Source organism: Gopherus flavomarginatus, chromosome 6 (assembly GCF_025201925.1).
Source record: "Gopherus flavomarginatus isolate rGopFla2 chromosome 6, rGopFla2.mat.asm, whole genome shotgun sequence".
In the NCBI taxonomy this organism is placed as follows: domain Eukaryota; kingdom Metazoa; phylum Chordata; order Testudines; family Testudinidae; genus Gopherus; species Gopherus flavomarginatus.
In genome coordinates, this window is record NC_066622.1 from 127,907,461 (window position 1) to 127,929,462 (window position 22,002).

Here is a 22,002-nt window from a genome sequence, read left to right on the forward strand (position 1 = left end):
CTTGTTTCTGTAACATTCTCTCTTTCATGTCTTGCAGTCTCCAAGGACACTCTCTCCCACCCCATCTGCAGAAGTAAGTCTGATGGAGCCCTCCGGGGCAATATGTCACAGTTGCTAGAATTATTGCTGCCAGGAAGTGCAGTTATTGATTGCTGTAGGCAGCCCAGTTCTATTTGCTATTTACATAGCACAGCTTTTTTGATTATTGAAGGTACAGGAAAATCAAAAGAGAGGACATTTAGTGCTAGCTGTCCGATTGCTATGGAGAATGAAGCCACTGCAGGATTTGATGTCTGCAAAGCAAAGGCATTTATCAAAGTCTATACAGCAAAGGTCACTTTCATGAATTTTTCTTTGTTGTGGCGCATAGATCAGGGCCAAATCAGGAGCTGTGCTGGTTTACAGCAGCTGAAGATCTGTCCCTAAGCATCTGAATACTATACAGTGCTCCCCATGAAAATCTTAGTGAGAAAACATTACTGTGGCATTCCTCTAGAGGGTACTGTGAACATTATAGTGATACTAAACACAGGTTAAGGCATTTATCAAGATTTTAATAGCTACCACTATATATACATTGTCACTGGTTTTGTTTTAAGTAAAATGTACACTTACCTCTACATGCTTCCAGTTCTATAATAATTTTATGAACATGCTTATGGTCTTGGAGTTTTTAAGTTACACCTCTCCCATAGGAAAGGTGTGTTGCAGGGGGATTGATTGCTTTTTTTGTTCCAAGATCTACAAAAGTGACCATGATCTTGGGTGCCTCTGTTTTTGGATGGCCACTAATGAAACATTTAAAAGGGCCTGATTTTAGAGTGTGGTGGCTGAGCCCTGAAAACCAGGGCTTCTTAAGGAATCTCAGGATGAAACACCCCAAATCACTACTCACTTGTGAAAATTGAGGCATAAGTGTTACTTACCAGAATTCAGCCTGCAGGTCAGATGGAATTAGAGGACTCTAGAACTTAGCTGTTAGTCTCTACAGTGATGGATTCTATATGAGAACTTTTGACTGTATGATAGTGAAACAGACATTAAGATGAAAGGATGTTATTCCGTTAGCAGGTTCCATTGACATCTTGAGGCCACTGAAAGCCAAGTATAGTTGTAAAAATTGTCTGGAGTGCACTTAAAGCATTTTTATTATTATTATTAATTCTTCCAATGCTTCTTATTCTTCAGGGTTATCAGGATGTTCGGGATCGCATGATTCACAGGTCAACCAGTCAGGGCTCTATTAGTTCTCCAGTGTATAGTCGACACAGCTACACTCCCACAATGTCACGCTCCCCTCAGCATTTCCACAGACCTGGTAAGAGCAACTGCATCAGCAATTTACAACTTGAAGCACTGTATTTCTTATTATGTCCCTCAATGAAATAGAGAAGAAACTATTAATTGTTTAGCACTGAAAAACTAGTGGCAAATTTTAAAACTCTCATTCCTATTTATTCTTCTCATTCTTTGACAAATTAGTGTATCTCATGAATGCATTGTAAATTACTCACCTGTTTTATAACAAAGTAGAATTAGGAATATTCTTATGTATTTGAACATAAACCATATTTTGCTGCATGAAATTTAGGATGGCTGCCTGGTGTCTGAAGGAAAACAATACATCTTGAAAATAAAAATCATGGCCTAAGTTTCTAAAGTGACTAGTGATTTTTGGGTACCTAACATCTTAGACTCCTGCTTTTCAGAAAGTACTGAGCATCTGCCCTCTAAAAATGAGGCCCCTTTAAGGTGTCTCAAGGTGGGCACCCAAAAATTCAGACACCCAAAATCACTAGTCACTTCTGAAAATTTAGGCCCATATTTGCCAAGTAGAATTTCTTAATTAAAAGCCTAGTCAGTTGCCAAAGGCTATATTTAAATAATATGGAATCTAACTTATTCACTCAGAAGTAGTACAGTTGCATGTAAAAAATAGTCAAATATACACACTGCTTCAGGTTCCCAGTGCATTCATAATTATTCATTATATGTATGAAATGTATGCGTCTGTTTGCATTTTTATAAATACACGTTAGGCACTCATTTTGTTGAAATATGGCTCTGAAGGTTATTTCTTAATATACTTCAGATATGTTGAGTTTTCATATTATATTGATAAAATAAAATCTTTGTAATGAAGTTTTAGAGTAAGCAATACACTCAGACAGCCATATTCCCTTCACTGATTACCCAGCACCAGAATTGGTGGGATACCAAAAGGCTATATGCAGTAGGAACTGTGTTTTTAAAAGCAGAGATCTATGAAAGAATGATCAGTGTGGAGTTTGAGTGACTTAATTGTCTTGTAGTGGTGGAGGGCTGAAAACTGCTAGTTACCTATATCAAAAAATACTTCATTTTAAGGACCTAATTTCATGATGCGGGGCAGAAAGTCAATACTGTATGTTACAAGATGCTGACAACATGATGATGTTTTAAAATGTGCATTGTAGTTAAAACCAAAGGAGGCTGACAAAGTATGAAAAAGCTGCAAACTTCTGTTTAGTGCTATCAGATCTCTTAAAGTTTTTCACGTTTTGTTTATGTCACAGATTTGGACAAATCTGGGCTTTATTCCAAAGTTTACTGTGACACTGAGTTTCACTATTTCAGTTAAACATATGGCTTTTTTTTTTTATGTAAAGTACTTTCCTTTGGAACAATCTCTCTGTTTATATGTTCCCCAGCTTTCCTTCAGTGTAGTGATGAGCTCAAGCCACAAAGTTTGGGTGCAGATCTGAAATCTGCCCAAGTTTGTGGAGCATAGAGTATTTTGGGGGACTTTGTTTCAGGTCATAGCTACTTAAATATCACATCTTTGGCTCATTTCCCAAGAAATTTGTATTACTCGCTTCTTTCTGTTCTATACATAATACCATTTTCCTGTAGCATTCTTATTTTTTTATCTTTCAACATGCTTTGAACTAATCATTTGTAATGCTCTATAATTCTCTCCCAGCATTACTGGAGTTGATCAGTTAAAGCAGTACCTATCTCATCACCTTATTGTTGGCAAGAACACAGATACTTTTTGCATGATTAAGCTGAGTTCCCTTGCATAACTTCTTGCTTTGTCTGGCTCCAAGGCAACCCTTGAGAAAGAAGTGAACCACTTTGGAGTAGTCCCTGTTTGTTGACACCGTTAGCGCATTACATTTCTTTAAGCAATTCGTGCTTTACACTTTTTTTGCAAAAGTTTGCAGCCTTTTTTCCCCCCTACCTCAGCTGCTCTTTGGAATTTCTTAAAACAATAGGAAACATTTTGCGTGCCTCTGGACTGCTGTTGTTTGGTTAGGCACTTATCAAAACAGCTGCTTTCTAAATTAATTTGGATTCAGAGTTTGTGATGTTTGCATGAGGCTAGCTGGCTAATTTCTGGTAAATCAGTAGCTCTATATGCCAGAGAATGTTATACTAAATGGGAGGTGCAATAAATCTGAGCCTGTATTCAAATACTTCCTGCAACTTTGCATAAATATTTTTGAACCCTGGTATTACTTTAACCTTTTGTCTTCCTACTTTTCAGACTCCTAGTTATTCAATGGTTTTTCCTTTGAAGCCTCTTTCCCTGCCTCTTATTTTTTGTTTTTTCTTTGTTTTCATTTGGTCTTGCCCCACGATTCCTTGCTGCTGCAGAGCTGCTGTCTACTGGTGTGCAACGGTTGTCATACCTGCGCACTAGCAGTCTCAGCTCCACCCACAATGACTCCCGCCCTAACTCCCCATTCCGACACCACTTCATTCCCCATGTCAAAGGTAAGGAGCCAGGCCTTTCCAGCTAGCGCCCTACCGAATGGAGATTTATTAGCATTCAGACAAAGCTAATAAGATGTATCTCCATAAGGTGACCATTGGCTGTGTAGCTCTCAGCATGCCTCAGAATGTGTCATTACACCTACAACTGTGTTAGACTGACATAGCATCTTCTCTCTGAGGAAATATGTCATTTCTAAGGGCCCTAGTTAAAGAGTCAGAATGTATATTGCATATAATAAATATACAGGAAAGCATTATCATGAATCACTTAGAAAAGAGATGCACTGAATTTTGCTCATTTCCATAGCAGTCCATAATCCATATAGGACCTCTGATGTCCAATTTAATTCTTATTAATTCTGGATAAATATTTAAGTTCACCACCACCACCACACACACACACACCCCCCACTAATATTGCCTGGATGAGGTCAAGCCAGTTGAGAATACTGAATAAAAAGCTTTAAAATCATGTAAAGATCAACGACAACAAGAACTCACTGTTAATTATGATGCCACTGATTACTGTCTGACCAAATGTTATTAAAATTTGTCGTCTTTGCTTTCTGCCCCTTCAGTGAGCTCATTCCAGATAGTAACCTCTATTTCTGCTTCTTACCTTCTGTGAAAGTTGTATTTTATTTTCATTTTTACTGGAGCAGAGGCCAACTGGTGCTCTCATTTCCCCAACATGCTGGTGAAGTGGAGAGTATCGGTTGGGTGAGGAGGTCACAATTTACATTCACTGTGAGAGCTCAGGGAAGAGGCAGTAGCACGAGCTGAGCATTTTTTATATTCCTGTTCTATTGACCAATGCAGACAGCATTGGTGTTACCAGTAAAAGAGTTTTGAACAGATTGTTGCCATGGCCTTTCAAGTAATGCTAATAGAGCTCAACCTTCTATTTCCCTCAAACATTCAGGTCAATGTTACTGATTTTGATCCTTGCATTTTTGTAGATTTTTTTTTTATTAATATGCTTTTCCAACCCATTCCTTCCAATTCTTTTAATTGTGTCACAGTAAGAAATCTCACTCCATACTTAAAAGATGTGGACCCTTAAAAATAGATGCCCTGCTTATTTCAGCATGCAGTTGATCCATAAACTTTGCAATTTCAACATTTTTGCTGTAAATCTAGATTAATGCTCTCACACCTTCCAATGGCATTTCTATTCCTTTTCCATTACTGTTAAGAGGAAAGCTTTTTCAACAGATAACACAGGAAAACTCTCTTCGTATTCCTTCCCAATTGTTTTCAGTCATCTGAAAAATAAGAGTCTTGGGGGTTAAATCTGTGGCTCAGCTGTCAATCCAAATTACCAAATGGGACTATCGGAAAAGGGCATGTTTCCTATAAGATAAATGGGTAGCAAAAAATAGAAGATTCCACCATTGTGCTGGGAGATTTTGTATACAAAACTTTGGCTTAAGTAAGATTCATTGGGCTACATTCTTAGCCGGTATAAATCAGCATAGATCAGCAAGGGAGTTGTATTGATTTACATCAGCCACAGATGTGGAACTTTGTTTCAATTTCAATTTAATTTTTTATCAAAGAGGGGGAAAAACTTCACTGTAACTGATCCAAAAGAAAAATGTTTCCCAGTTTTCTTTTGGAGAACATGCCTTAACTCCACTGGGAGGTGAGGGCACTCAACACCTATAGAAAGCTCCAAGGGTTCAACCCAACCTTAGTACTTAGATCCTGGGGAAAAGGGTACAAAATTATTTACAAAGATCAAGGTACTGAATTCTACTTTGTAGTGGGCCTGATTTTCCTGTCCCACCAGTGTAAATTCACTGAAGTCAATGGAGTTACATTACTGCAAAGCCAGCATAAGTGAAGAGAGAAGTAGGCCTGATATACTGTACTGCACATGATTAACCTACAATAATCTGCATATGCAGGTTATTTTTCTTAAGAGGCTAACAAAGATATAACGCTTTACCTTTGCAAGCTGTGTTCCAATTGGTTGGCATGTAATTGGGCACACAAAGTGCTAAAATGAAGAAATCCAAGCATCAGACAAGCAAGGATTCATAATAGGGGTTAAATGAACAATGCAAATTATCCCTTTTGATCCCTAACTCGCAGCACTCATTGGCTGAGGCTGTGAAAGGCTCATGATGACAGACATTTCTTCATTAAATAGAATCTGGGGGCAGGTGCAGTCTCTCTATATGCTATGTATTGTACGATTGTACGTGTGTACATAGTGTTATAAGGAGAGATTATATAGTTTGCACGGTATGGTTTTTTTTACATTTCTTTGACATTCAAAATGTGTTGGGTTATACTGCATCATATGGTACATGCTGCTCGCTATTCCATATTTATATCTGAGCTTTTTGTTAGCCAGTGATGGGATAGGGCTGGGTATCCATATTAGATTCTGTACTCTGCCTTCCCATTGTCATTCCTCTGTGTCCAAGTACCTTTCTTACAGATCTGTATAACAGAGCACAAGGGAGCTGGCATTGGCTTCATAGGGTCTAGTGAGAACGCCATGAATATGTAGCCACATAAAGTATCTTGTCTATCCCAGGTGTCTCCTTTTCAGGGAAGATGGTGGAGAATAGCTGCATTTGACCACTATGCTTCACATTCAGATATAATTCAGGGACCAAAAAACCCTCAGACACTCCCAAATTGGCATTGCAATCCTGTCCGGGGATGCTTTGAAATGATAGATACACTTGGCCAAATTCAAAGGTGAGATGTAAAGTGAATTCCCATGCACTGGGTCAGACTCTCTGTCCTACCTACCAATCTGTAAGGGCTGTTGTCATAGCTACATTGGTCCCAGGATGTTACAGAGACAAGGTGGGTGAGGTAATGTCTTTTTATTGGAGCGACTTCTATTGGTGAAAGAGCTTACACAGAGCTCTTCCTCAGGTCCTGTAAGCTTGAAAGTCTCTCTCACCAACAGAGGTAGATTCAATAAAAGATATTGCCACACCCACCTTCTCTCTATTGTGTAAGGAAATCTAAATTGATGTATTTTATATGCTGAAGAGTCAGAAGAAGGTGTACTTTTTCTCTTCTTTAAAGTCCACCTTCCTGTTAGCACTCATCATGTGTGCATTATACCAACATAAACTCACTTAGGCCTGGTCGACATTTAAAGTTTAACTGTCGTGAAGGAGTGACCTAGTTATACCAGTAAAAGCTCTAGTGTTGACACAGTTATATGAATATAAGGCACTTTATACTGGTACAATGTATTTTGTTTTGCCAAACTACAATAAGCTATACTGGTATAAGGACTTTTATGCCAATATAACTGTGTCTACACTGGCGAAAGAGGTTTGCTGCTTTAGCTATGCAGCATATACAAGCTCACGTCCATAGGCAAAACCTTGACCCCATTATAGTCAATAGAAAGTTCCCATTGACTGGAATGGGGCCAGAACTTTGCCCCCTCTGTCTAGAATTTTTCAGAGCTCTTCAAGAGCATTCCAGAGCCCCAGCAGGATCATGGGTAAGCTGGGCCTCTAAGCTTAGAAGCATCGTTGTGTGAGAGATCACCTGCCCTCCCAAAATGTGCCTGGCACTGTAGTGGTGACTTTAGGCCTGTGTTACCACATGAGGCCACATACACACAACCTCAATGTCACTCAGAGCACCATTCCCAAATGCCTGCATGTATGGTACTGACTCCAGTGCTCACAGGCTGCATCAGACATTGAATGCTCTAACAGCCCTACCCTGGAAGAAAGCTGTGCTTTGGCTCAATTTCCTGGCTTTCTGCTCCACATAGGAAATAGAAGCCAGAAATCCTTACAAATTGGTGAACGGTGGCTCACCGCAGCCTGAGGAGGGCTGCAAACTAGCAGGAGTTGTCCTGGCATGTCAGTGCAGTGGTTATTCAGAGAAGCAGAGACTCAGTTATAACTTGACCAGGATCTGGATGTGGCTGTATTTGTTAGGCTGTGCCTGGCTCTGTGAGCTTGGCTCTATTTCTGCATGTAAGTCATGTGGCAGTCACCATAAAGATCTGGAGCTGTCTGAAGTGGGGCTTCTTTGGTATAGGCATCCCAGAATGCACTGAGCTATGAGCCAGGCATGGGATTCCTAGACTGCTGGCTGCCAGCCAGCCTTGCAAGCAAAGAAAGTAGCAGCGGTAAACAAGACAGAGGGCAGCAGGAGGATAGGGAATCTGCACAAGAAAGGCATATACAGATTGCCATTCAGTCAGTGATGCCTCTGTGAGTGGGGCTAGGGTGACCAGACAGCAAGTGTGAAAAATTGGGACGGGGGTGGGGGTGATAGGAACCTATATAAGAAAGACCTCAAGATCAGGACTGTCCCTATAAAATCAGGACAGCTGGTCACCCTAGGTGGAGCTAATGCTCAGCACAGGGGACCAGACTCATTCAATATTATACAAAAGTTTTTCCTGACTCTAAATGGTGATCAGCTGATTCCTGAAGCATCAGGTTACTTGAGCTTAGGAGGAGGATTAGTTAGCGAAAGGGAACAGATGGAAAGATTTAAGAGAAGGGAAAGGTCTCTGAATTCCACTTCCCAGACTGCCACATCCCAAAGATTTATATAAATTAAAACCACTTCCAATTTTCTCCTCATCCCCTGCCCGTTAGAGTTCATATTCCTAGGGGTTTGTTTCCTTCAGTGCTGGCAAACTGAGGGTATGGCTACACCTCCAAAAGAAAGGTGTGTTCTTAGCTCAGGTTAGCTAACTTGGGTTAAAATAGTAGTGACGATGCTTGAGTTCCAGCCCAGGCTCCCTAATGGGCTTGAATTTAAGCTGCTAATCTGAGTTAGAAGCTGAGTTGCTGTGTCTTCACTAATATTCTAACCCGAGTTAAGAACACATATTTTTCTTCAGTGTAGCCATTCCCTGAAGGGCTCTAGTGTGCTCTGTGGCTACATAACTAGAACTGCTGCACTGCTTTGGAAGTTTACAAAATGCCACAACACAGGTTTATCTTTGAGACAATAGGAGACATGTTCCTTTGCAAACATGTAAGGAATCACAAACTACAAGCATACACATAATGGCTGCACACCAGCCATGGGTCATAGGGGTGGATGAAGGAGCAGGGGAGTAAGTCCATTTTTACACATACATACACACTCATATGCACACTTTCTTCCTTATATTCCAAAGACAGACCATAGAGACAACTCTCACCCCAGAATTCTCTTTGATGTCCATTATGTATGTTACTCTGGAAGTATCATGATAAGGAACACTTGCTTCCTGGCGCAGCATTCCCTAGTGCAGTGGCTTTCCATTTGAGCACCCTTCTCCCATTTGGTTGCATGACCCCTGATACCTGTTGGGGTTGAGGACACCTGTCCTAGAGGTTTTGAAAATGAAGCATACTATAGATTTCACTGGCTACTGCTGGGTTTTCCCATTCCATCATAAACATGTTCTCCTTTTTAGTTGAATTTCATGGCTGATTTCATTTATCCAGTTCAAAGAAATTCTCCTCAGCAAGGAGCCCCTGGTATGTTTGGAGTGAGGAGAAAAGTAATTTAATTCTGCTGAAAGAATGACCCACCTTCATGATGATGTTCAGATGATGATGTCCTGCATGTCTGGAAAAGATGTTCCCCAGTAGACCCTCAGATTGAGATCACTATCATGGCTTGGGTCTCAGAGCTGATAAGGACCACCTTCCATTTCTGTTAATCCATTATGTTCTCATTTCATCCTTATTTTTTACCGGGCTGTGTTTACACTTTTTTCCCCCATCTTCCTTGCAGCTTCATTCTACATAGGTATGTCATGTCTCACCCATGTGATTATCCTCATGCATGCTGGGTGGATGTGATGGCTTTTTTTCTCACTATCTCAAAATCTGCATGTTTTTCTTTAAACTCAAGTGCTGAATTAACAAATTTTCCATTGCTGTCTAGCGAGATGTTAAATGGCAATAGACTTAATGTAGTGGTGTTGCAGTCATCCATTACTGTCTGGGTGGGAGGTTGGCCAGACTGCCTCACTACACCACCAAATTGCTGCCTATTATCAGGGGGAATTAGGAGACCAGGTGTTAGCGTCCCGACCATTCTAACAGACTCATAGACTCTAGGACTAGAAGGGACCTCGAGAGGTCATTGAGTCCAGTCCCCTGCCCTCATGGCAGGACCAAATACTGTCTAGACCATCCCTGATAGACATTTATCTAACCTACTCTTAAATATCTCCAGAGATGGAGATTCCACAACCTCCCTAGGCAATTTATTCCAGTGTATAACTACCCTGACAGTTAGGAACTTTTTCCTAATGTCCAGCCTAAATCTCCCTTGCTGCAGTTTAAGCCCATTGCTTTTTATTCTATCATTAGAGGCTAAGGTGAACAAGTTTTCTCCCTCCTCCTGATGACACCCTATTAGATAACTGAAAACTGCTATCATGTCCCCTCTCAGTCTTCTCTTTTCCAAACTAAATAAACCCAGTTCTTTCAGCCTTCCTTCGTAGGTCATGTTCTCAAGACCTTTAATCATTCTTGTTGCTCTTCTCTGGACCCTCTCCAATTTCTCCACATCTTTCTTGAAATGCGGTGCCCAGAACTGGACACAATACTCCAGTTGAGGCCTAACCAGCTCAGAGTAGAGTGGAAGAATGACTTCTCGTGTCTTGTTTACAATACACCTGTTAATGCATCCCAGAATCACGTTTGCTTTTTTTGCAACAGTATCACACTGTTGACTCATTTAGCCTGTGGTCCACTATGACCCCTAGATATCTTTCTGCCATACCCCTTCCTAGAAAGTCTTTTCCCATTCTGTATGTGTGAAACTGATTGTTCCTTCTTAAGTGGAGCACTTTGTATTTGTCTTTATTGAACTTCATCCTGTTTACCTCAGACCATTTCTCCAATTTGTCCAGATCATTTTGAATTTTGACCCTGTCCTCCAAAGCAGTTGCAATCCCTCCCAGTTTGATATCGTCTGCAAACTTAATAAGCGTACTTTCTATGCCAACATCTAAGTTGTTGATGAAGATATTGAACAGAGCCGGTCCCAAAACAGACCCGTGCGGAACCCCACTTGTTATACCTTTCCAGCAGGATTAGGAGCCATTAATAACTACTCTCTGAGTACGGTTATCCAGCCAGTTATGCACCCACCTTATAGTAGCCCCATCTAAATTGTATTTGCCTAGTTTATCGATAAGGATATCATATCAAATGCCTTACTAAAGTCTAGGTATACCACATCCACCGCTTCTCCCTTATCCATAAGACTCGTTATCCTATCAAAGAAAGCTATCAGATTGGTCTGACATGATTTGTTCTTTACAAATCCATGCTGGCTATTCCCTATCACCTTACCACCTTCCAAGTGTTTGCAGATGATTTCTTTAATTACTTGCTCCATTATCTTCCCTGGTACAGAAGTTAAACTAACTGGTCTGTAGTTTCCTGGGTTGTTTTTATTTCCCTTTTTTGTAGATGGGCACTATATTTGCCCTTTTCCAGTCTTCTGGAATCTCTCCCGTCTCCCATGACTTTCCAAAGATAATAGCTAGAGGCTCAGATACCTCCTCTATTAACTCCTTGAGTAACAGGTTGAATCTCAGTCTATAGTGCTCTGGCCCTCAGGCACGGCAGACTAACGAGCAGTCTATGGGCTCTGGCCCTCAGGCAGGGCAGAGCAGTGGATAGTTCAGGGATCCAGACCCTCAGGGAGGGTGAGACACCAAACTATTTGAGAACTTAACCCCCAGGCAGGGCAGAGCAGTGAATAATCTAGCATCCTAGCTCTGGCGGATGGTAGGCTAACACAGGCTTCCTGGCCTATAGTGGGGTCTGAGGGGTCCCAGCCCAGGGCCCTAATAGAAGCAGAGTGTTCTGCCACTGAGTCAGCGGGGAATCCAGCCGCAACACACTGACCTGGGTTCAGGCAGCAACACAGCCGGACTGTGGTCTGCTGTCCCTGGGCTACTTCCTACTACCCCTACATTCGGTACCTTGGCTTCATGGGTGTCCTCAGCCTCCTTGGGGTAGATAGGCAATGGCAGTCCTGGCAGCTCCCTTGTGAACACAGATTCCTCTAGGAACAGGCCACCACTTGTCTCAGCAGCCTGCAGCGAGCAGGATGCGTCTTTCTCCCTCGGTGTCTCAGCCCGAAATGAGCTGGAGGCTCCGCCTTTTATACTTCCTGTCCCGCCTTCCCACTTCCAGCAGGAGGGACAAGTCTGGTCTGGCTCCACCTACCTGGGCACAGGTGGTGGTGCCTCCCCCTCTGGGTCAGAGGGAGGCCAGACCGCCTCACTACACATAACCATTTATGGACACTATTCAAAGCAATATGTAAAGATTTAGGGCAAATGCTGTGTCAGAAAACAGTTTTATTTGCCTAGAAATTCTTCCTTCTTTTCACTCTGAATCATATCATATATCACATAAATGATGCAGAGCCAGTATAATGTATGTGTTGTACCTACTGGTGCTCTTCTTGCTAAAATACTAGTGTTCATAAACCCTTTTTTCTTAAGAGCCATCATGGTCTAAGTCTCTCAGCAAATCAAGCTGTAATTCTGTATAACTCTTCTCAGCAAATTTGACCATATAACCAGGTTCTTGAGAGTAAATGATCTGTTGTAACACAGAACTCCACTGTCTCAAATAGCAGTTGCTGCTGTAACAGTATCTGAAGCTTTTACGCAGCACTACAAGGCTCTGGTACAGAAGTGCTGTGAAGTGCACCATTCTCTGCAATAGTGGTTAGGCTTTTCCTTCTATCCACAGAAGAAGTATTCATCACTAGCAACAGGTGTCACTGGGAAGACATTACAGAGGAACCTCCGAGAGTAAAATAGAATGGAAATATCTGTGAAGCAACAAGTGCAGGGAGACCTGGCTCAATTCAAGTTACTCTATCCTTGGGGTCTGTTCTATAACTTATTAGTTACATCATCTGGGTTCCTAGACATGGGGTTATCCAGCACAGTTTAATCAATGTGATTGTGCCTACTAATTTCTAATGAATGTAAAAAGGGGTGTAGATTGGATTCTTCAGGTTATTTACAGAACAGCTAATTATTTATAGAGGCACTAACACATTCACATTCTTGCAAAGCCACCCTCAGCCTTACTCCAAACACGGCAGTCAATGATCTCCAAGGTTCTTCCGTGCACAGAGAAAAGAGTGTGAACTAGTGGCCTGGGCACAGGATTGATAGTGAGAACCAGAACTACCAACCCTGGCTTGAACACTAGTTTCCAGTGGCTTTACTCCAATCACTTCGCTATATATCAGTTTTCTCATCTGTCAAAATGGTGATGACGATATGAAAGTCGGCCATGTCCCACCTTGATGCCATGTTGTCATCAACATTCAGCAGGTAAAATGTACCGCTTGACAGCAAGGTGTGGATTGCAAGCTTCATTTTAAACTTGCTTCTCTGCTTGCTGCAGGACTGCATAGTTCAAGAAGTCTCTTCTGATTATCCTTTCTCATGAAATGTTTTTCCTGCTAAATGCACGACTGCTCCCACCCAGTGGGAACAGGAAGAGGGAATGACATGTCTGCATTCAAGTTTAAAATATGTCAAATTAGCTATGTGTTGAGATTTACAGTGGGGGTGGCAGTCTACAGAACACTGATCTTAATGAAAAGGAGTTTATAATGTTCTAATAGAAGTTTCTATCAGAAGCCAACATAACCAAAATGATATATTCCACAGAGTGTGACTTCAGAACACATTATGTCCTTGAATTGCCACACACAGATAATCATATCACTTTAAATAACCATGCATTCTGCTACTCCTAGCTGATATGTAGTTTTCCAAATTAGGCATTGGCTGAACAGTACTCAGCAACATTGAACTTAAAATAGAAGAACCACAGCACATGGAACTTCTGATGGCACAGCACATTTGGGGACTGTGTAGCAAGACAGGGCCAAACGATCATAGTGGTACATATACTAGTCTGCACATGCATTTGTATGGACAAATTTTGTGCATGCAAATCATGCCCAAATACAGTGTTTGTGCATCAGTTCATCATGTGCATAAACAAGTCATAAAGGATGCAAATGACTTCCTTAAGCACAAGTAAAGGCAGTCGTCTCTGGCTCATTTCAGCAACCTTCAGGGTGCCTGAGTTAACATGGTGGAACTGCAGGAGGGGAAGGAATGTTCCAGTCAGAACACTTGTATAATGAAGACCTAAGTTTAAGAATTTTAACTCCTATATGGCTAAGCTGATAGATTTGTGGGGAACAATGCTCTGAAATGGCCTAGGTGACATAACAGCTCTTTTCTTTCTCTAATGTCTGTGCTCCTTTAATTTAGGGAATTGTATTCCAGCTGCCAACATCTGCTTCTACATGCTTGGAAACCAATTTCATTTTGGGTTTGCATATCAACTACTATACCACGTGCCTGTGACTTATAACCAAAACTGTCAACCTCTGAACCATGACCAAATAACCTTCCATTCCACTCTCCCGTCCTGCCCATCTAACCACCAGGCTGCCAACACACAGCTCCAACATGCATGCCGTCAGAATGAATGTGAGCTGCTTAAAACTCAAGTGCAGTCTGAACGTGAATCTCTGTCTCTGCAGGAATATTGAAAAACAAAGTCATTCAGTGCTAGTCAAGTCTGTTGAATATTGTTTGTTTTTTAGTTCTGCTTTAAACCTCTCTTCCTCCCTGGAGTTTTTGAGTTCACCGTCTTTTGGTTGGGTTTTTATTATGCTTGCTTCTTTATTGCTCTCCCTTTTCTCATTTTGTTTTCTCCATTCTTCTCATTGGAGGCAATGAGCCGTCCAGCGGTCGGAACTCCCCTGTCCCTTATCGGCCAGACAGCCGCCCTCTAACTCCAACTTACGTTCAGGCCCCTAAACATTTCCATGTTCCAGGTAGGAGCTGGCACTCTGTGTCTTGGTGTCCTGTCACAGTGTAGAATGTAGCCTTTGTCACCTCTGTCTTGTCTCCATTATTTCATGCTGGTTTACTTGGTATGTGCACAGTGTTCTGACTCACAGGGACCTGCTCCCGACCTTGCTGAGAGGAGTCTTGTGTTTAGCAAGTGTGGAGGGATGGATTGTGGTTTTATCTTGCCCTGTGGTTCAGCATTAGAAATGGGTTGTGGTTCAGTGTTAGTCCATAGACAGTGAGCTGACCATTTAGGGCCTGATCCTTCTCACTTCCCCAAGCTCTGAGCCATGCTTGGAGGAGTTACTCCTGACCTATACTAGTGTATGTGAGAGACAAAGGGGGCCTGGAGCAGTTATGATGCTCTCCAGCAAGAGCGGTTAAATCTAAGCATGCTCGTGATTTTCATATCTGATAAAGGCAACTCCTGACTTGCTTTATGTTGAGCAAGACCATTCCAAGTTGGGTTTGGGGTTTTGTTTTTTTTTAAAGTGGATGAGAAAAATTCTTTTTTTGTTTTTGTACAATAACTTGACTTCCCATACAAGGATACATAAAGTCACCATGCCCTGTTTACAAGGGACAGACTGTTTTAAGTCAAATTTACCACTTTTCCACTGTGGAAAAGTTTCCTGTTCCTGTATTTAGATGAGGGAAAATCTGTATTTATAACTTTCCAGTGTAGGCAGGTGGGAATCTATCACATGACTTAAATACCCTGGTAGCGTTTACAGATATGTTATTCAAGTAGAGACAGTGGTCCACTAGCAGGAACAAAAAAAAGCCTCTGTGTCTCTGTGTTCTGAATTTGTCTAGTTTAGTCAGTGATGTAGGGCATTGTCAGACAGGATTTACTTTAATTTTCATAGATATGTAAGGTTCCTTTCCTTGATGCCAAAGATAAAGTTGTCTCCTTTAGCACTTTCATTGGACCCATGATGTGCATTGTATGCTTCTAAACATTTTCTGTGGTAGTTGTACTAATGTAACCACAATCTATATTATACAGTAGCAAATGATTATTTTGCAGTGCAGATTTTCAGCCCCTTATAGAACTCATTATGCATAATGGGATTCTGATACTTGATTTTTCACTGTAGCATTAATTTTGGATCAGCTTACGTGTTCTTTTTGTGAAGAACTTGTAAGTTTTTTTTAGAATGAACCTTTGCTTGTTACTAAATCAGCATCTATTTAAAAAAAAAATTCCCGGTTCTTGGAAGAGGTTGCCATAGAAATACTTTGTAAGAGTTCTGGGGTTTGCAGTTAAAATCTAATGCATAATGATGATATGCTGTACAATATTTGTCACATAGAAATGCTTTTAACCTGCCCATGTTGTGGTTCGGTATTAGCACTACATTAGTTAGCATTGCATGGAGCATCTCTCTGGCCCAGTGCAGTACAATAGTTGACTGTTCTTCAAAATGGCAGACTAGACTGCATGGTCAGTAGGTTTTAATGTGAATTGTAGGTTCACTGCATTGCTCTCTGTGATCTGTCCAACTCATTAGTTGGAGAGGAAATTAAGCTGCTATTGCTGAAGCACAATTTTCCAGAATGTAGTCATTTGGGATTGCTGTCCCCAAATTGCTTGCATAGTCATCATCAAAATATCTCCTTTGCTTGCATTTCTTCTATAACCTTTATGTTACTAATAAACTTGTAAATATTTAAAATGAATGGCTCGTGACTTAGATGCATCAATCATTAGTTGCAAAATAAATGGCAAAAGTTTTCATACCACATGTCTGTGACTTTTCACCTGTTCTAGTATTTTCTCGAGTAATCCAGCTATATGTAATGCTAGAGTTAGCTTTCTGGCTTCTTCCTGTGCTAACTCCTTGGTTTAGTGTGTCTCTTGGTTTGGTGTTGGGGTTTTTCTTTTATTCATAGCTGAAGTCTTCCCCATATTCACACATTTCTACTTTTTAATTCCACAGATCAAGGCATCAACATTTACAGGAAACCACCCATCTATAAACAACATGGTAAACCCTCTTTCCTCTCTGTATTTTCTTAGTAGGAGCATCTGCTCAACTAAACATTTGTACAGCATAGCAGAAAACACCCAGTGTTTCACATACACATTACAAATTGGAAATATGCATTTAAAAACAGCTTTTATTGGACAAATTGCCAGGTAAAAAGAATGAGTGGAATCTTGGTCTCAGTGAAGCTGATGATAAAACTCCCGTTTATTTATATGAGACTAGAATTTCACCTTGTGTCTTTAACATGATTTAGGTACCGTACCTGTTCCCACAGGAATTCATCATGGTAAGACTGATTTTTCAACAGGAGGGTCTCAGCCTTTGTTTCAAGCAAACTAAGTACAACTCTTTGCTTCCCCCGTAAAGATGGAGATTTTTATTGGCAGCCCAGTATTCCAAATGCAAATTTGCTAAAAGAGCTAAGAACGAGTAGAATTGTTGAAAGTGTTATATGCAGTGTATCTCTGGGGAGACTGATTTGACTGTCAAAGCCAGTGGAGCAGCTTGGATAGGAAAATCTATTTGTTTTTCCAATATTCAGTTTCACTGCTACTTTAAACCTTTTCCAAGCTGCCCATTGTTTTAGCATTCCTCATAATAATAATAATAAAGATGGGACCAGCCAACTGATTTGCCACTACCTGATGCTATGGAACATGGTCCCTGTTATTACTGAATTCATTCACTGTTGCCTTCTGCTGTGAATATAGAGTGTTTAATAGGAAAAGGCTTTTTTATGGGGGTAAAGCACATGTAACTATACTTCCTGAGGGAATTCTTGCATTTGCCTGTGGAGATCCTACACCAACCAGTATAGTTTCTGAGTAGAATTAGGTAACAGAGGGACAGAATCATAAGTTTTAGATGAGCAGCTAATAGAGAGCAGCTGAGCACACAAGGAGGAAAAAATACAAAGACCTAGATTAGAAACCAGAGTCCCATTACTGCAGATTGAGCCTCTTTTTAAAAAAATTATTTTAAACCATATTCTCATTTTTAAAATGTCCTTAATATTATTTGGGGGGGGGTTATGGTTTTAATGTGTCTTCTCACCCTCTCATTAACATGTGAATGTTTAACCGCTGACCTCACCAATTCTAATATGTAAGTACTGTTTGAAGTCATGCTTTTGTTATCACCCTGATCAACTTCCCCAGATTTCTCTATGTTCATGCATAGAACCTTCCCTGTCTTAAAATTGCCAACAGTCTCGGTACACATTAAGGCAGATATTTTCAAAATGGCCCAAAGGATTTGGATGTGAAATTCCTGTTAATTGTAATGGGAATAAGGACATTTCAATTCCTTATGTTGCTTTGACAATCTCAGACTAAAGCCATAAACATTAAAATTCAATGAATCCGTTATTGAAAAACATCTGCCTCGGCTTCCTAGTTGGTTGTCTTAGCAGACGTCTTTCAATGAAAGTAGGTCCAGGGATCATCTTCTAATTTGACGTTCAAAAAGAAAATGACTTGACTGAGGCTGATACTTTGCATTTTAGGAAGTAACCAGGGTGTTTTTAATACAAAGTAAAACACTCCATTTGTTTTTTATTTGGTCGAAGGTCAACAAATAAAAACCACAATGCACGTCCCTGCATTATATGATCATTTAAAAAGACTTTGGTCCAGATTTGAATTCTAGATTTGTGCCACACTACTGAGATAAGACTCTGGAATTCCTGATGAATTTTTTTTAAATACTGTATAGTACCATGGTAAATTTCATTTCTGAAGACTATCTCCCTGCTGAGTTGATCTGAACAGAATTTAACATTTGTTACTAAACTCAAGCTCACTTTTTTGTTGCTGAACATGAATGAGTTACTAGATGCAGCAGAGATGTTTGAGTGATAAACACCTTTCTCTGCTTGCTGCAGACCCCTTCACTGTTACAATTTTTCACAGAAGCATAGGAAATGTTTTAAAATGTGGTGGAATTAAAATTAGTGTAGCTCCACTGAACTATTCCTGGTTTCTTCTCCTAAAGGGAAGACAAGCCAGCACACTCAAGTCTTCATTAATGATCAGCTGTCATCAGGAGATACAGCAAAACACTGCTTGACGTATTTGTCTGAGTTCCCTCTGTCTGTCTAATCATTCTAACAGTGTGCTACTCCAGTGAAATCCGGTATTTTGTGAAGTGGGGGGAGAGCATCAATTTGATTCTAAGACATTTATGTGGGGAAGAAGCTGAAACTAGGAAGCCAAAAGATCAGTGCATACACTTTTAATAACTAACTACTGTAGAGTATGAAATATTAACAAAGTAAGGAAAACCATAACACTGATGTAGGCTATAACATAGCTAAGTTCCCCTGATTACCATCTAGATGCAACTGCTTTGGCAGCACAGAGCAAGTCCTCCGAGGATATCATCAAGTCCTCCAAGTTCCCAGCAGCCCATGCTCCAGCACCCAACGAGATACCAAAGATTGAGACAGACCACTGGCCAGGTCCTCCCTCACTTGCGGCTGTAGGTATGCAAAAAAAAAAATGAACTAAGTGACATGGACTAAGAGGTACATATAAATAAATTAGACTAATATTGAAACTGTAAGCTCTCGGGAGCAGGAACTGTCTTTCTCTGTTCACCACATAGCACATTGAGGTCTTGAATCTGATTGGGGCCTCTGTGCATGCCTGTGCTATAAATAATAATAGCAAAGAAAACAGGTCTCATAAAAACTTTGGGACTGTTAACATGAACATTCTCCCATAGAGGAGATACGTACTGTGCAATTGGCTGTGGGCGGTTCAATGTCTTGAATGCATCGTAGAAGCCTGACTTCTTTCAGTTATTATTTATTTCACATTCTAGTTCTATGCTAACAGTAAATATACTTGTAAAAAATGTCATTTCTCTGGCCATTAAGCTTTTTCTGTGGCAATGATGAGCACTGTGAAGTCATTGCATAGATACCTTCTGAATGAGACCATCACAAAAGTTGTGTTTCTCATCTACGCCGTATCCACAGAATGATTATCTATCTTTTCCATGTCACTACTCTGCAGTATCTCATTCATTGAGTTTTCTTTGAATCACATACACAATCATTTTTTTTATTTGTCTTTTTTTCTTTGTGCTTGTGATGATTCCCGACCAGAAGGGATGTTAGACAGCTAATTTAAACATTACTTCTTCAGAGATGCACAAAGCAAACTCTTTAGGTTGGTTATTTCAGTTTTGGGTGAAGAGTTTGACACTCCACAGTACATTCCGTGTAGCTGTTAGTAGAACCATAACAAGAGTTAGGAATTCAGTGGTTTGAGATGAGGCAAATAATATGAATGGCTAATTTAGAAGGAATCAATTCACTAGAAATAGCTTCTACCTGCCAATTGAAACTTCACAACCTGTAACATCAAATCGACAATTCATGGGTATTTTTAATCTTTCATTATAACAACAATGATAATTTATAAAGTGATGTATTATTTATGTGATGGATTCCTAGTTGACCACTTTGGTCATCACCTCCTCCCAGTCCATTACCTACTTGCCAATGGACTGTATCTTGATTGTTACTATTTTAAATAAATTGCTTCATACATTGGCTCTCAGGTTGCTTTATTTTTCCTGAGAAACGAAACATGACTCTGCAGAAACTATATTGGCCCTAATGCATTCAGGGCTTTTCTGTACTCGTCAATAAGTGGATCATTTACATATTAATTAACATGATTAAAAACAAACTCTTGAGTCTGTGGGTATGTCTACACTACGGGATTATTCCAATTGTACATAAACCGGTTTTGTAAAACAGATTGTATAAAGTCGAGTGTACGTGGCCACACTAAGCACATTAATACGGTGGTGTGTGTCCATGTACCAAGGCTAGCGTCGATGTCCAGAGCGTTGTACTGTGGGTAGCTATCCTGTAGCTATCTCATAGTTCCTGCAGTCTCCCCCGCCCATTGGAATTCTGGGTTGAGATCCCAAAGTAAAAACAGTGTCCCGGGTGATTCTGGGTAAATGTCATTACTCAATCCTTCCTCAGTGAAAGCAACGGCAGACAATCATTTCGCACCCTTTTTCCCTGGATTGCCCTGGCAGATGCCATAGCATGGCAACCATGGAGCCCGTTTTGCCTTGTCACTGTCACCGTATGTGTACTGGATGCTGCTGACAGATGTGGTACTGCAGTGCTACACAGCAGCATTCATTTGCCTTTGCAAGGTAGCTGACAGTTACCGTCCCTATTGCACCGTCTGCCATTGTAAATTGGCGATGAGATGACAGTTATCAGTTGTTTTGTACCATCTGCTGCTGTCATGGGTGCTCCTGGCTGGCCTCGCTGAGGTCGGCTGGGGGCACTTGGACAAAAATGGGAATGACTCCCCAGGTCATTCCCTTCTTTATGTTTTGTCTAAAAATAGAGTCAGTCCTGCTTAGAATATGGGGCAAGTGTACTAGAGAACCCGAGAGCACAGCCGCTCCGTATCAGAGCTCCAGAGATCCCGCAGAAATGATGAGCTGCATGTCATTCTAGGGGATGCCCCTGCAACAACCCCACCCATTGCTTCCCTCCTCCCCCAACCTTCCTGGGCTACCATGGCAGTGTCCCCTCATTTGTGTGATGAAGTAATAAAGAATGCAGGAATAAGAAACACTGACTTTTTAGTGAGATAAAATGAGGAGGGGGAAGAAGCCTCCAGCTGCTATGATAGTCTGGGCAGGACATTAAAGGGTGAGGAGAGGGAGAGGAACACAGCCTCCTGCTGCTATGATAGTCCAGGCAGTACAGAATCTTTTCTTTAGATATGAAAGGGGGGGGCTGATAGTGCTCAGCCTCTAGTTGCTATGATGACGGTTACCAGCCGCTTTGTACCATCTGCCGGGAATGACCAGGAGTCATTCCCATTTTTACTCAGGCGCTCCCGGCCAACCTCACCGAGGCCAGCCAGGAGCACTCATGGGCTGATGATGACGATGGATAGCAGTCATATTGTACCGTCTGTCACCGGGAAGGGGATGCTGGTGTTCAGCGCTGCAGCACCCCGTCTACCAGCAGCATGCAGTAGACATAGGATGACATTGAAAAAAGGGGAAAAATGTTTTTTTCCCTTTTCTTTCAGGGGGGAAGGGTGTAAATTGACGACATATACCCTGAAACACCCAGCAAAATGTTTTTGACCCTTCAGGCATTGGGAGCTCAGCCAAGAATGCAAATGCTTTTCGGAGACTGCAGGAACTGTGGGATAGCTGGAGTCCTCAGTACCCCCTCCCTCTCTCCATGAGCGTCCATATGATTCTTTGGCTTTCCATTACACTTGTCACACAGCATTGTGGTGTGGCCTCTGTCTATCATAGCCTGGAGATTTTTTCAAATGCTTTGGCATTTTGTCTTCTGTTACGGAGCTCTGATAGAAC

General features: G+C 41.1%; 1 protein-coding gene across 8 annotated transcripts in view; it reads left to right on the plus strand.

Moving 5' to 3' along the window:
• The window catches only part of ABLIM1 (actin binding LIM protein 1), a 317,067-nt gene that overhangs the window by 276,444 nt on the left and 18,621 nt on the right, over nucleotides 1–22,002 (plus strand). For 6 of the 8 annotated variants that reach the window (XM_050958982.1, XM_050958988.1, XM_050958980.1 and 3 more), the window contains 5 exons: nucleotides 38–73; nucleotides 1,189–1,318; nucleotides 14,512–14,616; nucleotides 16,576–16,623; nucleotides 18,962–19,108. In XM_050958982.1, the coding sequence (XP_050814939.1) occupies nucleotides 38–73; nucleotides 1,189–1,318; nucleotides 14,512–14,616; nucleotides 16,576–16,623; nucleotides 18,962–19,108 (466 nt within the window). The remainder of the gene's footprint in view (nucleotides 1–37; nucleotides 74–1,188; nucleotides 1,319–14,511; nucleotides 14,617–16,575; nucleotides 16,624–18,961; nucleotides 19,109–22,002) is intronic. The other 2 variants (XM_050958986.1, XM_050958984.1) reach the window with 2 other exon arrangements.